This window comes from Microtus oregoni, unplaced genomic scaffold, assembly GCF_018167655.1.
Source record: "Microtus oregoni isolate MIOR12 unplaced genomic scaffold, Mior012 000037F_ref0000500, whole genome shotgun sequence".
NCBI lineage: Eukaryota > Metazoa > Chordata > Mammalia > Rodentia > Cricetidae > Microtus > Microtus oregoni.
Genome location: NW_024543096.1, coordinates 12,480,793 through 12,499,658, shown reverse-complemented (window position 1 = coordinate 12,499,658; position 18,866 = coordinate 12,480,793). Strand labels below are relative to the sequence as shown.

At 41.0% G+C, this 18,866-nt stretch overlaps 1 protein-coding gene across 3 annotated transcripts in view; it reads right to left on the bottom strand.

Annotated features, from left to right (window-relative positions):
- Positions 1–1,214: 1,214 nt before the first annotated feature.
- Gpd2 (glycerol-3-phosphate dehydrogenase 2) overlaps positions 1,215–18,866 on the bottom strand; it is a 176,273-nt gene continuing 158,621 nt past the window's right edge. For all 3 annotated transcript variants that reach the window (XM_041631438.1, XM_041631436.1, XM_041631435.1), the window contains exons 10-17: positions 16,728–16,862; positions 16,379–16,554; positions 15,710–15,841; positions 14,811–14,969; positions 8,034–8,146; positions 7,845–7,923; positions 7,581–7,679; positions 1,215–4,587 (exon numbers count right to left, since the gene is read on the bottom strand). In XM_041631438.1, the coding sequence (XP_041487372.1) occupies positions 4,462–4,587; positions 7,581–7,679; positions 7,845–7,923; positions 8,034–8,146; positions 14,811–14,969; positions 15,710–15,841; positions 16,379–16,554; positions 16,728–16,862 (1,019 nt within the window). In that variant the 3' untranslated portion in view covers positions 1,215–4,461. The remainder of the gene's footprint in view (positions 4,588–7,580; positions 7,680–7,844; positions 7,924–8,033; positions 8,147–14,810; positions 14,970–15,709; positions 15,842–16,378; positions 16,555–16,727; positions 16,863–18,866) is intronic.

Sequence of the window (18,866 nt, the reverse complement as noted above, 5' to 3'; positions counted from 1 at the left end):
CTAGCAGCATTGTTCTCAGATCACGTCCGTTCCTGGGCAGGTATTTAAGGAGATGGAAGGACAGCAACTGGCTTTACGCCGCACCTCTCAGCACAGGGCTGTCTGTGGCATCATCAGGGCTCACACACGTCATATTCTATGCCTGCATTGCACACGTTGGGTAGCTAATTAGAGACCTAAACCACAAAGTACAGGCATAAAATGCTCATCATTTCTGCCTTCTTACAGAACTGTCTCATTATGAGGAGCCAGACCAACATAAAGCTCCTGTTGCTCCTCCTCTCCTTCCTAAGTCACGTGTCGTCAGATGCGGTCTGACACCAGACAATATCCTGTTGACAAACACTGCAGAATACTGAGGCCACTCTCAAGCTTCCTTCTTTTGAAAGTAACCATCCATTTTACATAGTTTTGAAAACTATGAGGAATATTTTGACAAATTTTAGTTAAGTCTCATCAAATTGCATAAGCTGGATCAATGGAAAACATTTTGAACTGCTCTGTATTTTTTTTTCCCCAGATGTATTGTTGCATGTCTGTCTGGGAGGAAACCTTCTCTCGGGATATAGTTTTGAAGGATTGTAAGGGACTCACAAATGCACGCTCAGCCTGGAAGTAGCACTTCTAAGTCGCAAATGGAGAAAGCACTCCCTGTACGTGTGCAAATTAAAACCTATAAAATAACATGGGCATTATAAAATTGGGCCAGTATTAAACTGATAACAGCTTTACTGACTTACTGACAATGAAAATATATAGCATTTTTTTCTGTCAGAGCATTTATCAACGCTTGGCAACCCTGCACTAACTTGACATGTAAGATGATCAAAATGGATTATGTAATCTTTTCCATTCATTTCTATTGATTTTAGTTATGATAAAATTCATCAGCAAGCCTGGAAACGTAAAAGCTGAGAGGTTCTGGCCTATGGGGGTGGGTGGGAAGGAATTCGATTGAGCTGTAATGGGATAAATGCAGACTAGGGCCACGTAAAACCGAAGCAACAAATTAATAAATAATTTGGTAGTCACATAAAATAATATCTGTCTACAGACACTTCACTTAAGATAAAGTTACAAAATTCTAATGTAAAATAATTAATGGGTGTCATTTAAAATACAGTTTCTGAAAATATTTTCAAACTTTTAAAAACTTCAACAATAATTAAAGTTATTTGTCTGACCACAAGCAACACAGAAATGCCAGCAAATGGACCATTTTAATCAGCTTTTATTGATTCATGCTTTCGGCTCTTACTCAGTTAAAAACAAGGCACATTAAATACATCTTCTTATTGCTCTATAAATGCATGCGGCTCATTCTGTATATCAAAAGTAATAAATAATGGTGATAAAATACCAAGACAGTTATAAAAATGACAACCCAGCCTCAAACACAGCATTTAACAGTCCAGTCCAGAACGATAACCCAAACACAATACATAAAAGTGTGACAGTATAAAAGCATGCAGTGAGGGAGGATGTCCTCTCTGGGGCTGGACTAAGACTTGATAGCCTTTGAAAACACAGTAGGGCTTTTTTACTCCCTAGAGTCAAATGCAGTGAGAGTTTACAGCATCAGCGAAGTCAATACATTATTACATTCATATGCAAAAGACCTTTTAACAAAGAATAAAAAAGAGGGTAAGAAAAAAATCAGTGACAATCCCTAAGCTGTACTGAGTTAAAAATCAGAAGGAACATTTTTGTTGTACATATTTTGAAATAGACCAAAATCAAGCCGTAAACGAAGGCAGAATACAAAGCATGCACTCGATGGCAGAAATCGGAAGTTACCCTCAGTGGGAACAGACTGAAAGCAGGAATACGCAGCATGATGGATGTGAGGCAGACAACCTTAGCTAAACAAGTAATCCAGCCTTATCACTGTTATTACCACCGAGGCGGAGGCTAGTTAAAGGGGTATGCAGCCCTCCAGCACAGATGCGGTTCCTTCACCTGAATCCCCTCAGAGGCTCTTGAAATAAATCACTTGATAATAAAAGGTAATCCCCGCTCACCCACTCCCACACCGGAACAGAGTCAACAAATACCAGGGCTATATGAAAAGGAAAAAGTATGTTTCATTTTCTGAATTAGTTTTAAAGGGGCTTGTTCCCCTATTTCCTTTCTCCTTTGCTTAGCTGTCCAGGCTTAATGAGACACTCCTAGGGAAACGCTGGGGTGCTTTCCTCACAGCGATGCCATTTCCACAAGGAGTGAGTCTCTGGGATTGGTGAAGGAGCATGTCTTAGAACAAGCAGATTTTTAAGCCAAAGCAGATAAGCGCAAATGAAGAAAAGTGCACTTCTCTTTGTCCTTAAAGGAACTTCATCCATAGCAAAGCATGTACAAACAAGACCGGCTTTCCAAACACAGATTGGCCTGAGCAAGTCACATTCTAAGCCCAGTCCCTACTGTAAGAGAATCAGGGGTGACACAAGCCATGGTTATCTTGATCTAACTAGAAAGAGAGAAAAAGAAAAGAGAGAGATGTAGAGTATTGTGATATATCATTTGGGGTACCTTTTTTTGGGGGGAGGGATGTCTTAAAGGACAGCTTTTCTGCCATCTTAACTGTCACGAGGTATAAAGTGAACTTAACTGTCATGATAGAAAAACAATCGCAAAGCCACGTGCTTGCATTTATTAAAAAATAATTTTTTTTTTTTCGAGACAGGGTTTCTCTGTGGCTTTGGAGCCTGACCTGGAACTAGCTCTTGTAGACCAGGCTGGTCTCGAACTCACAGAGATCCGCCTGCCTCTGCCTCCCAAGTGCTGGGATTAAAGGCGTGCGCCACCACCGCCTGGCAAAAAATAATAATTTTAAAACAGTGTAAAATATTAACACTTTGAAAGAAAAACTTCAGCGACACCTGCTATGATGTCACTTGCTCTCTGTCAGGTTATCCTGCAGAAATGGAAGTATCTAAACTTCATTTAATAATAAAATGAGTTGAGCTGTCCCTCCCTGCAGTTTCTGCATATTTGGGGGGAGGGGCTTAGGTAAGTGAACTTCCCAGTTTATATTATGATATGCGGACTCATAACCCATACTGAACGAAGCAGAAAAACATGCCCGCATAAGCAGAAAGAGTAGCACGAAGGTGCTTTATGTACCAGTTCACACAGCCTGCCCCAACCTGCCTGGAGAGGAGTATGAACCAAGGGCTGCATCTCCTCTTATGCACACAAAACCATCATTGGCAGCTTCAAAAAAGGGAGCACAATTAATAAATATTAAGATTACTAGTTATAATGCCAACAGAATATAGCAGAAGTATCTTCCAACTGGCATCTCTATTCAGTGCTTTATTTGTTGAATTCAATGCACATTCAGTTTTGTTTTTTATTTGTGTGTGTGGGGGGGGAAGTGTCTTTCTTTGATTTATTTTATTTTTTTTATTTTTGGTAGAATGAGAATTTTTTCCCATTGAGTACACAAAGAGAAAGGCTTTGGCAAGCAGATTGTCCTTGGATATTAAAGTGGTATGTCTTATTTTGATGTTATAATTCATGTTAACTAAAGTCTGCCCAATTCTTTTGTATTATCTCTTTGCAAATACTGCCCACCCCAAGAAGAACAGGTCTGACGATACCACCCACTGCAAGATTCAGGACTTGTGGGATTGAAAACTGTGTTTTATCATTACTCCCATAAGAAATGGAAAGATTTGGTCTCATCCCATTATATCCAACTTGCCACTCAAATGCTGGTTTTAAAGTAAAAAAAGCAAGGATTTTTTTCTGGCAACTATAATAGTCAAAGAAAGCCAGCAGTGCCTGGGGAAAAAAATGAACTGTTGAGAAGCAACTATCACTGTACCTCCCGGCAAATGTCAGTGCTGTCTTTATATTACTCCTGTGATTCTGGAAGCTTTCAGACTTTTTCTTTTAGAAATGTAACCAAATCTTAACCAGATCTAAACTTTGTCTTCCCTCTCCAGATTAGGCAGTGTTACCCTAAACAGGAAAGTGTGCAGGAATATTTGGAAGGGGAGGTAGAAGGAAAGGGTTGAGAAGTCTCCCCAAACATGATTATGTCTAAGAAGAAAACCATAATGCTATCTGCGTGCTCACATTTTCTAGCTTCTTTTCAAGCTTGTAGAGTCTGCCTCCAAAACTGATGTGAATGAATGAATGAATGAACGAATGAGTGAAAAGGCAGAGTGTCAAGTCTAACAGGTTACACAATGGATACACACATTAAATCAGTGTGCTCTAAAAATGAGAAAAGCACTTTTTAGAAGCTAGACTGAATAACAAAAACAAAGGATTGGCAAATTAAGTTGGCAAATACACCAACATCTTCAAAGTTTTGGAATGTTTTCCAGTGTTTGTTGTTGTTGTTGTTTGAAACACGCTACCATAGCCACTATGTTAGAGCGGTGTGAGTCGTCTCCGCTCGGTGCATGGTGCTGGCTGTCCTATGCTTGCTGGCTGTGGACTGACTGGTCAGACTCACAATCCTCCACAACTACGATCCACAGGAATTGGAACTCTTCGGTCCAAGTTCTCTTCAGCGGTTTTCATCAGGATGGCAAGTCGGCTTCCAGACACCCTTCCTTTCTGAATTGCGCTCATCAGCTTTGAATCAAAACAGAGAACACACTCAGCAAGCAGGCCAGCTCACATCAGGCCCCTCTTCTCAGCACCTACACGTCACCACCATGCCAGGCAGAGGCGCAATGAAGGCTCCATCACATCCCGAGCACACACCCAACCTTTCCAACAGTTCAAAAAGAGGTGAAGGGAGACAATGTTTCACACTGCTGATAAAGACGGCACCAGCTAAGTAGATCAGGCTACCCTTAACGAGCACCTTAGGCCATAATGTGCCTATTGGGTCACTTGGATCTTGAATTCTATTTTTAAATCATAAAAAGGAATCTCAGGGATAGAGCAAAGATAAACCACGACCTCCTACATTTAGTTATGATCTTCTCAGTGTTATTATAGTTGACAACTTCAAGTCTCAGTCTCTCTCTCTCTCTCTCTCTCTCTCTCTCTCTCTCTCTCTCCCCCTGAGACAGGGTATCTTTCTAGCTTTGGGGCCTGTCCTGGAACTAGCTCTTGTAGACCAGGCTGGCTTCAAACTCGCAAAGATCTGCCTGTCTCTGCCTCCCGAGTGCTGGGATTAAAGGTGTGTATCACCACCGCCTGGCCAACTTCAAGTCTTTTAAAACCCAATTTTCTTAGTCTTTTTAAACAAATTATTCATGAGTCATTAAAAATGGACTAATAGACCTGCCCTAAGAATGAAAGTACTCCACCACCTAGATTGTAGCTAATTCACTTTTATCCAATGGATAAAATCAGTATTAGCTCTGAAAATGCATGCAGAGAGCAAGCAAGCGACTTTAATCTGGAAAGCACCTTCCAATTCTCAGTAAAAGGTGCGGCCCCTCCTTCACAACCATGTGGAACTAAATCTTGGCTTTTCTTGATTTGTTTCTCCTATTAAAAAAATGTACTCAGTAGAGTTAGTTATATTTAAAATGATACATATAAAAATATTTTTTAATTTAAATTTATTTATTTATTAAGGATTTCTGCCTCACATATAAAAATATTTAAATCATTTCAGAGTTAGGGTTTTAGCCTAGGGAGATGCATTTTAAAAAACATCCTCCCCGAGGGCATCCGGGGCAGCTGCCCAGGGGTTGGATCTGAATCTCCTAACCTTATTCAAGGCTGCTTCACTAGCAACTGCTTACGAGAGGCCGACTTCTGCACGCACAAGTGTCATCAAGCCCAGACAGGAAGAAACAAAGTCCTTCAACCAGGCACTCTCCATAGTACCCCCCATCACAATGATTGAAACTGCATACCCATATTCGAAAGCAAACCCTTACCAGGGTAAATGTGGACTCTATCTCTTCAGAAAAGGACAATATTTCATCAACAATAAAATGTGAAAACAGACTTTACATCTGAGAAACATTTACAATTTTCTGTTTACTGCTTTCTGATTCTGGAAGATCTTTGGAATTTAGCAGAGGTAACAATGGTCAGAGATAGGCATCTCTCACAGCCACCAATTGGGTTTCTTGTACCAACCTCAACCAACTAAAAGTTTTCCATCAAGTATTATGTATATCTGAAAACCATACTACAAGAAAAAATATCTAGGTCTGAATAGATTGCATGAGAAAAGGCGCCAGTGTTTTATAAGCTGGAAGTTATGCTGTGTACTTATTGAAGGCATGAATGGTTGCTTTCATTTAGAACTGGACAGGAAATACTCAATTATTTAAGAACTCTACACGAAAACCTGCAGGTGGTTTAAATTATTTTCTATGTGTTTAACTCTACTACCGTCAAGAAATCTACTTAAAACCCAAGCCACACAACTTATCCATTAAATTAGATTCTTATCATCTCTAAAACCCTGGGTTTTTTAAAGTTTAAATGCTGTTGATTGTTTACAAAACACAGGAAACGAAGGATAGCTATTCCTTTGAAGAAGAGTTTTCTAAAATTCTGAGACAATAAAATATACCCCAGAAAAATTATACAAAAGAGGCATTAGATGTGTTCTAATTCCTAACCATAAATCTCAAATTCAATTTAAAATTGGCATGCAGTGAAACCGTAAGTTAAAGAACTAAACATTCTTTTTGTGATGCTGGACACAACCTGTAAAAATGTTCTGCATTTAGATTCCACAATGCTCTTATCTGTGGCTCATCTCTGGAGAGACAATTACCATTTCCTTTGCCTTGATCTTGTTTGTTTAAGTTGACACAGTGAAGAAAGGGATGACATTGACCAAAATCCCAGCATTAATTTATTTCATGTTCAGCATTCATCATTGCCATGGCGCAAGCAAGACCTGGCATTCATTTGAAAGAGCTGCCCAAGAAACGCTACAGAAAACAACCTGGCTGATTGGAAAGCAATACATTCTTCAAATGACCGGAGACTATGGGCAGCTAGGGATAGTGTTCAATATCTTTCCTTTACAGAACTATAAGGGGTAATGTAGAGCATCGAGTGTGAAGTTACAGTAACAAAACATATTTCCTTCATGGCTATAATGACTGAACATTTGAAACTTTGGTTACTTCAACGACAGAAATAGAAATGTTTAAATTTGCCATCTTGATGTTTCTTCTCATTTGCTTTTCTGGCTCTTCAAAATGTAACAAGTGAATAATTATATTCTTAAGTGAATATGATTCTTCAATGAATAAAACCAGAGGTTGTAATCTCTCCCATTAAAAAAAAAAATGACAATGACTTTCCACACTGGATATATGTCGCCTCTCAGTGTGGCAATGGTCCAGCAATCATATTCCATGGAATCAGTCTGTAAAAAGCATAGTTCTTGTACAATTCTGTAAGCCACAATGAATTTGGATTTAATCTAAATTAGCCAAAAAAACTGATACCTCCTATAAACAGGAGGAAAACGAGCAGGCCTGAACAGAGCCTCATCCTTGAGGGCAGATAAGTCCACTGTTGCTGGCTACATTTTCAAGATGAAGTGACTAATTGGGAGGTGGAAGAATTGCATCTTACGACAGTGATAAGCAGGAGCAAACACAAAAGCATCTATCTATCCCATCACAACTCACCTGCAGGAATTCATTGAGTTCAACTTGCCCATTCTTGTTCAAATCTACTTCATTGAGAATTTCGTGCAGCGTGTTTTCATCCATTTGCACATTGATGTTCTAGACAGAAAATCACAGGAGTGAGGTTTAGCTAAACGTAATGCATAGCCTTCTTCTGATGTGACTAGACTGTCCAAGAGTTGAAAGATGGCTTGTGAAAAATGCTAATAAATATTATCTTTATCCATCTATACCTGAAGCTGATAATGAAAATAAATGTATTACCTCTAGTACACGCTGAACATCAACAATGGTAATAAAGCCCTTCTCGTCTTCATCAAACTTAAGAAATCTCTTGGTGTACCTGTAACACACACATTGAATAATGGAAACAGATTTACATAAAAGAGGGAAAGAAAGAGGACAAGGATATGGAAGAGGAGCAGAAGGAGGAGGAAGAGTTATTAGAAGTACCTATCAATGTCTGAAGGCAGCAGGCTGATTTCAGAACGATCTGTGAGCTGTTCTGATCGAGATTTAGAGCCCATTTCATAATACAGAAACTTTGTGGCTATTTCAAGTTCTTCCTGAAAAAGAAAAGACACGTACACAGAGTTCACAGATTTATAGGAGCTATTGATATTTCTCTCTTTCTCTTTTACTGCCAGAAACTGATTCTCACTGAACCAGCATCCAGTTTCGGTGTAGCGCTACCATTCCTTCTTAAGCAACTTAAGATGCAGTCTAACACAGATCCAAAATACTGCTGTAACCTGACACATCCAGTATGCCCAACTGCGTGTGCCTGATTCTTCCTGCCCTCTGGTTCCAGGGACCCGCTGGGGGGCCCTGGGCTTGGTTCATCTTTTCTTCCATGTCATAGAGCATGTGTCACCTGTGTTGGTTCCCCACAGTATAAGGATGCCTGTTCTACATGCGCTAGCTCTGTTGTTCCTTTTACGGTAGTGGACTCTCCTACGCTATTGACTACCAAATTCTACAAGATCAAACTCCTACAGCGTGATGGCAATGAAAGAGAAGAAGAGTGAAACAGATAGGGCTTGAACCCCCAGTGCGCCACACTCGACTTACCGTGTCTGTGGTCAGCTATGTGGAAGTTCTCTTAGAAGCTTCCAACAGCCACAGTCTCCACAGTCATTCACACTGCTTCCAGTATCCCAAGTCGCTACTGCACATGCGCTGCCATTAGCTTCCATTTCATTACTGTTACATCTAACTACCTCAGGCAACTATAGTACAGTGTATACTGTATGCAAATCTCTTTTCTCACACGTATAAATGCACACACATGCACACTCCTCCCCCTTGCATATATTTCTTAATCCCACTTTTATGAGCTTTGGTCATGTGACTTACTTTGGCCAATAGAATAGGAACAGATACAAGATATTCCCCTTTTGAGTGGCAGCTTTAAAAGAGACATCCTAGTTTTCTCTCTTGTTCCTGTTTCCTGAGAATGAGCATGGCTTAGACAGACACAAGGCAATCTAGATCTGAAGGAGAGACATCAAATGCTGGCTGAGCTCGATGTGGAGGGACACACCTTTGATCCCAGTGTTGGGGTGGGCAGAGGCAGGCAAATCTCTGAGTTTGAGGACATTGTGGCCTACATATGGAGTTCCAGGATAGCAAGGGCTACATAGAGAGAACATGTCACAAAAACAAACAAACAAACAAAAACTGATGGCTGTGTTAAGCAATTGAGATAGATTTCAAGATTTATTTTCATTATATTTTAATTATGTCTATATGTGTGTATGGGTAGGCGCACGCGTGGGGTACCCATGGTGTCCACAAGAGGGCATCAGATTCCCTGGGGCTGGAGTTACACAGTTGTGAGCTGCCTGCCCAAAGTGGATGTGGATGTGTTCTGCAAGAGCTCCAAGTCCCCTAAATTGCTGAGTCATCTCTACAGCCTAAGCCACTGACATGTTCTCACGCAAAAGCAAATGGATACCTTAAATTCCCAACTTTACATCAAATCATGCTACAAACTCAGCAGGTCCCAAATACTGAATGTGAACTCAAATGCCCATGAAGTGAGGCATAGGAAGCTAAGCCACTGTGTAGACGATGGTAGTAACCAGGCTCGGTACTCTGTTTTCTTAGGAAGACAAACTGGTTTTAAGATTATTCTTTTCCTACTGCCTTTCTCTTCAGAAACAGATGCAGCAAAAAAAATAACATCAAAAACACCATGAACGCTGCATTTTAAAAAAAGTAAAATGTATCCACACCAACATCTGTATGGTTAAATTAAACATGAAGTCTCTATCTCCAATGACAGTCTTCTCTCTTCACACAAGAAAATGCACCAGTTGTGGTTTAAAAATGTTTTTTTTTAATCAATTGTTTCCAGCCATCTACTAAAAACTATTCTAACATTCACGTCCCTGGACATGCTGCCTCTGAGCCTTGCTCAAATGTAATTTCTTACTCAATTCATATTGCCTCATTGCTTGTAAAGTTTATCCACATTCCATCAAATAACCACGATATTTCTAAGAAAGCAGAAATCTTGCCATCCAGGTCACAATGTAGCTCCCTGCACAAGCAGAACGGAGGAGCCTGTCTAAATCACACTACAGTAGGACTTAACTCTACTCAGTGTGGCTCATGAAAGGACGGTGTGCCTGTTAAGACATCTGATGCTGAGATGCAATACACCTCTTTCCAACTCTTCCAACTCGCTTGGGATGGCCAAGCCTTTGCTAGGTAGAGCCAACCGAACATGTTTCTGTATCACAGGTTACATATGAAAGCAGCATCAATGACTTTTCTCTTTAGAGATTTTCTAGCCAAAAGCTTCAGCAGAAGCGACTTCAAAGCTCTATGCCACGTTGGATGTTTTCTTCCAGACCACAAATTCTGTTACATAATCCAAGAGTTAGAACAAAACATGTTCCTACAGGGATGTACAAGTACCTAGATGGGAGCAGCAAGCCTTTCCACCTCTCTAGTTACATGGCCTATGTTAACACAACGAAAGAATACATCAGAGTAGGGGACAATCGTGGTCCACTGTCAACTGATTGGCAGTCACAGTAAACTAAAGCCTCCTTCTTTTGCTTTTTTCATGTGTGCTATATTGATAAGCCCTGGCAAACCTAGCTTAAATAAATGAAGTTAGCCTAACCTAGCACAAGGTTTACCATTTGCTTCTACAGAAACATTCCTAGTACACTTTTGGCTATTTCATTTTGTCATCAAATAATCACTCCTCTGCTTGCTGGCATACCAAAGCAGCACCGCATCAGCACTGTATGGAAATGCTGGAACCAAAGACAGGATGGACATGCTGGAACCAAAGACCAGGATGGACATGCTGGAACCAAAGACCAGGATGGACAGGCTGAACCAAAGACCAGGATGGACATGCTGAACCAAAGACCAGGATGGACATGTTGGAACCAAAGACCAGGATGGGCATGCTGAACCAAAGACCAGGTCAAAGGACAGAGTACTTACAACCTGCTATCACAGACCTCTTCAGAGGTCAAAACTAGCGATTTAGCCATAAAACCACTCGTGTGGCAAACACTTATGGGGCTGTATGAAATACCCTATGGAGTCCCTATGTATCGCCTCTATAGAATTTTCCTGATCTAATAATCCTTACTCAAATATGAAAATGACATATATGAAACATTTTTTCCTTGGTGACCCCTTATTAACCTCCCATAGCACACAATTCTTGATAAATGACAACAAACTTAATGAGCATAATTTGGAAAATCAGTCTGGGTCAATATGAAGACCATTCCTAGATCATGAAGATATATTTTGCTTTCTACTTTTTGAAACTGGTATTGCATTCCCTGACTAGAATGAAACTCATGGAGAGTTGCTTCTTACCTGACTATGCATTCTGTTTTAAATTTGAAATTTAGAGTCTCACGATGAAAATAAAAACGTACCTCATATGAAAATTACAATATCTACCTGTCTCTGTGGACAGCGTTAAATATGTTCTAAGTAAGGCCCGTGCCCTTTCCTGCTCAGCCCTCCCTAAAAGCAAGTTACTCTGAGGTCTCCAAGGAAATTTCTGTTGGAACTGACAAAACACACAGCATCTCAAAAGTTCCAAATCATCTGAACTAAGTTTCTTTTGTTTACTTGATGCGAAATCTCCCTTGCTTGACCATGTAGTCATCCTCTCACACACATTAATTCATCCCCTGGTGTACACAGTTTGGCAAGGGCACTTGACTTCACGTCCGTTCCTGTTCAGTCACTCCCTATCTCACCAGACAGTGCTGTCCTACCTACTCTATCCTTCCCGTCAGTTGACTTGCAGTCCCCAAGAACGACATCTCTAAGCATATCTGTAAGCTTTGAAAACATACATGCATTTCTGACAGATGCATGGGTTTTATCCACCCATTTAGAGTTCAAGGTCCTTGAAACTATGAGCTATTCATTATCCCCCTAAACTATTCGGCACCACATTCAGTATACGGGTCACTCATTAGGTATTGACTGTAGAAACAACACAATTCATCTGCGCAGAGTTATTTATCACCCTGTTCCTCTTTCGCTTTTGCAGGTTAAATAATCCCAAAGCTTTTAACCTTTTCTCAGAAGGACAACTTCCTAACCTTTTCACTCACGCTTCCCCTCTCCTCTGTGCTCTCCAGACTGTCCACTCTTCTCATTAAGCTCCTGTACCTCACACGCTGAGTGTCTTTAGCTCTTTAGTTTTTGCTACTTTAAGGAAATTAGGAGTGTCCCTAAAAATGTCTGTCTACTCATAAAGTTTGGAATAAAGTCAAATCTCAGTTTACCTGGAAACATTAAGCATAACAGGTTTTTAGAATTTTATCTTTCCTACCTCCTAGCACAAAATATGTTCCTATCTAATTGTTGCAACTATAATTTTTATAAGAACATACCTCAGATTCTTCTACACAGAAAAATGATAAGACAGTGGCATTCTTGTGTTGTCTCTATGAAGAGCTAAGTTTCAGAAACTGGAGGAGTTATACGCCAGTTCTGAGGCAACAGGAGGGGATTGGGGAACAGGTTTCAAACTCAGCTCTATAGTTTACTACTTGGAGAAACTGGGTCTGCTTCCTCAACTACAATCTTAAGAGGCAGTAGAACAATGAGTTCCAGGTCAGCCTGATCTACCCAGTGGAGACTGCATTAGCAGTCCAAGGGCAGGCCTGCTCTTCACACAGACACAATGAGGTCATCGAAGCACTCACCAGAGATTTCTACCATCAGTTCATTTCAGAAGAACCACTACAGTAGAATTTTAAAGACATAGGGCCACTGTGCCTTTGAAGAACGTAATAAAGTCAAGCCATTAAAACTACCCTTGCACCCAATCTCCCAGTTATTCCACCTTTAGGAATCTACATCCTAATACGAACACTTGAAGGTTAGGCTAAAAGCCCAATCCTGTCTGCATGATCAACACGTGACAGATGCTCAATAACGTTCACTCACTACATGTGTGAATATGCCAAGGAGCCTCCCATCCACGAACGATAAAAGATGGTTAGACCTGGGTCTTGACCTTGGATTTCATGTTAGAAAGTGAAGAAGTGAACTTGAGAAATAAATGTTTGCTATTCAAAGCACCCATGGACAGTATTTCTGTTACAGCAGTCCTAAGGTACTGTTACCTTCTGATACACAACTCCCTAAATCCTCTTACACCTCCCCCAATATCAGCAGCCACTACATTCTATTTCTCTTCTATCCCTCCTAATTGCTCCAGTTTCTACACTTTGAAGTGTTCCTAGGCAAAACTCAGAGACGCCTTCCTCACCTACCAGCGTTAAGTCCTTTCATGATCCTATCTAATATATCAAAATATATCTAATAGGTCAAAAGTCAATTTAAAACATACATTCAGCTAAGAACTCTGAAAATATCCAATTGATAAGTCTGGGTTATATTCTCTCAAAATCCTCAAAGTTGTTAAGATGGGAAGACTGGCTTCCCTGGAGAGAAGCCAGGAAAATGATCCCGAGAGACCACCAGTAGCCTACATCAAAGTGACAATAATGAATGCGATAAGAAAGGGGAGACTCAACCATGATCTGAAGATGATTATGGTAAGATTGTCTGAATGGCTTTAGATGGGATCTGAGTGAACCTACAAAGTATGATGCTAAAGCTGAGACCTGAGCAGCTGAGAGGCAATGAGCTGTTATAATGTAGAGAAGTCTCTAGGGACAATACTTGAAGGAGCTATAAAGTGACTCAAAAGAAATATTTCTGAGCATAAAAAAGTAGTTCAAGCCAGGCATTGTGGACACCCCTACTCTCCTAGTACCTCAGAGGTAAAAGCAGGATGGAGACCTCAAAGCCAGTCTGGACTACATTGCAAACTCTCTCTCTCCCAACAAACAATTCAAAAGGAAGAGTTGAATCAACTTGCGAAAGGCAAGTACCTCGCCAAATACAGTAAGCATGGAAAGCTGACATGTGTATCATGTCATGCAGTATGGACATCTTCAATGAATTTGTCCAGGGTTAATCAAGGACATATTGCAAAAAGCTGCATAGATTCAGCTAAAGGAAGAACAGGACCCAGGAAATGAAGAAAATATTTTTTTAGTGTTTGTAACTAAAGTGTATTCCTTTGAATATGAAAATAGTGTGGGCTAATTAGGAGGAGGACACAGAGAAGGGAGAAGATTTTCTGTGTATTACCATAGCCCAGGTGTGTGTGCGTATGTGTGTGTGTTGTTTGTGGGAGGGTGGGGGAGTTATGTATATATGTATGTGTGTATGTTTTTATGCATTACTGGAATTATTTTTTAATTTGGTAATAAATATAAGACATCAAATGCTACTTTGCTCTTCAGATTGTAAAGGTCTCTCATCTTTTAAAATATTACAATACAAATAATAAGCCCGTGGTGGTCAGGCAGTGAAAGCACTATTTTTATCAATGGATTATCCAGAACAGAAACTCCACTGATTATGTCCTAAGAGTGTTTTCAATGAGACCTAGAAAGGGCTGCACCCTACTATTTTTTGTTATCTTTCTTTTCCAGGAGTTACGACCAGGGATTAAAAAACATTCTCTGGATTTCTGTAACAGTGAAACTAATAAAATATCTCCTCATTTTCTTAAGAAAATATTAGGTATGTATAATATAGAAGTGAGCAGGAAACCTAAAACCATCAACAGTTATGCAAGCCTTTTACAAACAGATCAAGCTCTTACACGTTTATAAGCGGGACAGTGGTTGCAAAGCTTTTCTACAATACCTGTTTCTTAGACTCGCTCCAGTTCAATTCTCTGCCCATTAATTCAACAATCCTGGGCAGGGCTTCCTCTGCAGCCTGGACATTGAGGAAGGCCAGGCGGGTGCGACGTGAAATCATGTCAACTGCGGTGCAGGCATATTCCTTGATCCCGTATTTCACCTAAATAAAAGAAAAATTGCTGGCTTGACCCTTTCTTTTAAAATATGCTTTGAGAAAAGCTGATCTTTTTCTCTAACTGTTCTGGTTCTCTATTAGGCACAGACACTCTTGTGGTGCACATGTGCCCTCCCTCTGCCTTCTACAGTAGGCTGGAAAATGGGGTGAGTTGAGTAAGAGTGGATGCCTTCTTCCTAAATAGGAGGAGGCACGGACACGCAAACTGCATCACTTCCCTTTGCTAATGCGTAATGAAAACATTTATTCACCTAGCTAAATATGCAAAGGATGAGGACAGAAAAGTCAGTTTCAATTCATCAGGCTGTAAAGGTTTCCGTCTTAGAGACCAACAAGAGGAGCTGACTGGACACTATGATTTCAATCACAATGAATTACAAATACACAAAGCTTGGTGTCTGGTTTCATAGTATCAGAAAGAAAGCTGAGACAAATCGAGAAATTATCAAAGCAGGAGGACAAGGAACCAGTCAAGATGGAAGGAACATGAACTTAAAGAGCTACAGTTTCTGGGACACACAACCAGATTTACAGAGTTGTGGTTCTCTGAACAAACTCTGGAATTCACACTCAAACTATTCTCACTATTAAATGTCTAGGAAAAGCAGACACTTGACTGCAGGTTTTGGCTGACGTGTTAGCAGTACCTAACTGGTAGAGGTAGGATGAACAGAGATGAAGGGCAGATCACAAGTACACAGGACGCCCCTGTGACCATCACATACCTCTGCTTCGATGTACGGAAACTCTGACACGAGACGCACTCCCACAACAGGCCACCGTTTTCCAGTCACACTTGCCATTTTGGCCACCTCGAAAGCTTTGTCACCGTAGGTGGTGGCAAGATGCTGTGCCACCTACAGAAATAAGACCGCATTAGACAGGCACTCTGGGTGTGGCTCCTTTAAGGCACAGGACAAAACGCTACGTCCTTAGGTTGCAAGTTTTCTCATGGCCTGTAAATAATGGTCCTTAGGGAGAATTAGGTTCGGACTCTGTGGGAGGAAACCACTCGGGTTTGGAATGCTTAGGCCAGCACTGACTCAGCATCCATGCGGCACCAGAGCAGTGACGGATGGAGCTTCAGCTTCACTTTGGTCCTGAAGAGCAGCAGCCCTTCTCACACTCATGACATGAAGAAGTTGGGGGAAATTTGTACACTTGAAACAACGCAAATAAATTGCAGATTTCAAAGAGAAACCAAATGTGCATCGCTTTTTAGGCAACTATCATAAAGCTGGATTATTATTTTTTTTTTGCTTGTTTTCTTTTGCAGAGCCAAGAGTAATAATAAGCACAGCAAAGGGTCCCTCTAAATTAGAGAGGTCACACCCTGGCCACTGAATATGATCTCGGCAACATGAAAGCCAGGTAGTGTGGCGGTGCCCACGAACCTCACTCTCAAGCCCGTAGTCCTGGACAAGCCTGATGTAGAGTGTGGGGCTCCAATCTTTGCCTCCTTGAAGGAACAGCCCAACTGTCCTACTCGGGCCTGCTTTCAAGTTGTGGACCTTGATAGCTGCATTCACAGTGTCTTCTGCCATAGAGCGATACGTCGTCCACTTCCCACCTACCAAGAAATTGGTAAGCTGTTAGGTTGGCATTCTGAATTTTTCTTATAATTAACCATTTGCTAATAATAACAGTGGCCACCTCTTGGCAAGAAATTGGGCAAAAAGGTTCTACGAGGAATCATAAAAACAAAATACTTGTGAAAGAGTAAGTCAGCCCCTCCTCCCATACCTGCTATTGTGATGAGGCCACTCTCACTGACATCGACAACATGATTTCGGGAGATGGACTGAGTGTCTGCAGACTTGGGATCAATGACAAGGGGACGAATGCCACTCCATGCTGCCAGGACATCCCCTCTTCTCACTGGCAGGAACCAAAAACATGGAAACAAAAGTATGAATGCAGAGGAAAGCATTAAGTAGAATCAGAGGCACAGGTAAGATCAGAGAAAGAAACCAGAGATGTAATAACTAACTATGAGTGTAGGAATTCTGTGACCCAAAGATAATTTGCTTAACGGAACAAAGGACCTGAAAATCACAAGCAAAGGTGTCAAAGAGTAAGCCACAAAAGTCAGTGTCACCAACCCCAATAGGGAAAAAAGATTACCATCAAGAGAAAATAAGACGTTTATAAATTGTTGCATTCCCTTCTAGCTCTTTCCTCAAGAATTGCAAAGATCTTCATTAGGAAACCCTGTAACCCTCCAATCCAGTCACCTATGAGCAGCTGCAGCAAGCCCAACTCTGTGAAAGACAGTTGTTAGACCCAGCCTCTTCACCCACTGATCCCCACGCACTGGGGATTATTCTCCTTAACCAACTATCATGAGTAACAAACACATCCTGGGCAAACATCCTTTTATGGTGTACCAGCATCAAACTCGGTTCTTTCTGGCTTTATTCCTCAATATGATGTGTTCCTCGACTGCTGACAACTTCTATTCTCTGGTCTTTTCTCAATCTTAACCTCTGTAATTGACCCAGGCATGGGCATACTGGCTCTACCCAGGAGCTATGTAATCCTTGTATTGTAAGGAATAAAAGCAATATTCAAGAAGCTATAAAATTATTCTTTCTTATCTCTGGCAAAATACTACTACTGATACCAAAAAATCATTTAACTGCCAAAAAGCATTTGTTATTGAGGCGAGGAGCACAGGTCAGTGGTATCTACCATCAAGGCAGGAACCTGTAACCCTTACTCGGGAAGTTGAAGCAAGAGGATTAGTACAAGCTATAGAGAGGCCAGCCCACATATCTTAAGTTTCAGACCAGTAGCAACTATGTAGATCCTGTTTCAAATGCAAGCCAGCTTTCTGGTAATGATTAATTCAAATAAAGTAAGGCTACCATATTTTAATGTAGTTGATTAAGGGCCAGTCTTAAAATGACTATACTCGGAAAGAGGGAATGCATGTCCAACAGTTCTGCCCCAACAAGGGAAGCAAGGACATATTGAGTTGCTGAGGAAGCCTACAGCTTCAGTCTGCTCAACCAGACGCCACATAGGACCTTATGCTAGGACTCTGGCCCCAGATCTAGTCCTCTGGTGCTTGTATCTTTTTATTTTTACTTCATTTATTTATTCTTCTCTCATGTATTACATCCTGACTGCAGTTTCCCCTCCCTCCTCTCCTCTAAGTCCCTCCCCTCCACCTCTCCTCTCCCCTAGATCCATTCCTCCTTTTCCCTTCAGAAAATGGTAGGCCTCCCAGGGATATCAGCCCAACATAGCATAACAAGTTACAATAAGACTAAGCAAAACCCTCATATTTAAGCAGAACAAGGCAACCTGGTAGGAGGGAAAAGGTCCCCAAAGCTAGCAAAAAAGACAGAGACTATCCTCAACCCCACTGGTAGGAGTCCCACAAGAACACCAAGCTATACAACCCTATGTAGACAGCCTAGGTCAGTTTTATGCACACTCCTGATTATCACTCCAGTATCTGTGAGCCACGCGTTTTCTCAAATAGGTGTGATCCTGAGATTCCTGTGGCCTAGGGGTAACCCAGCTTCACAGAGTTCTATAGGTCTTAAAATTTTTCAACATAAACAGTGTAAAGTGCTTTAATCCTTATAAAATACCTAATTAGGAAATTACTATGATTTCCATTAGAGTTTACACAGTCCTCAGACGCAGAAATAAAACAACCAACCCACCTCCAATGTCACTGGGGCCAGTGCACAGTCCCACCCATGCCTGTAAAATTTCCCTGGTAGCTACAATGAACGGGAATCTGGTTTAAAATCTTGAAGCTCTGTGACTAAATTCTGAAGCACTTTCAGGAAAATTAAGAGTTTCCTTCCTGAGAAAATGTAAAGCATATGCAGAATGGCTCTCTGGTCAAGGCTTTCCGTCTTCCAT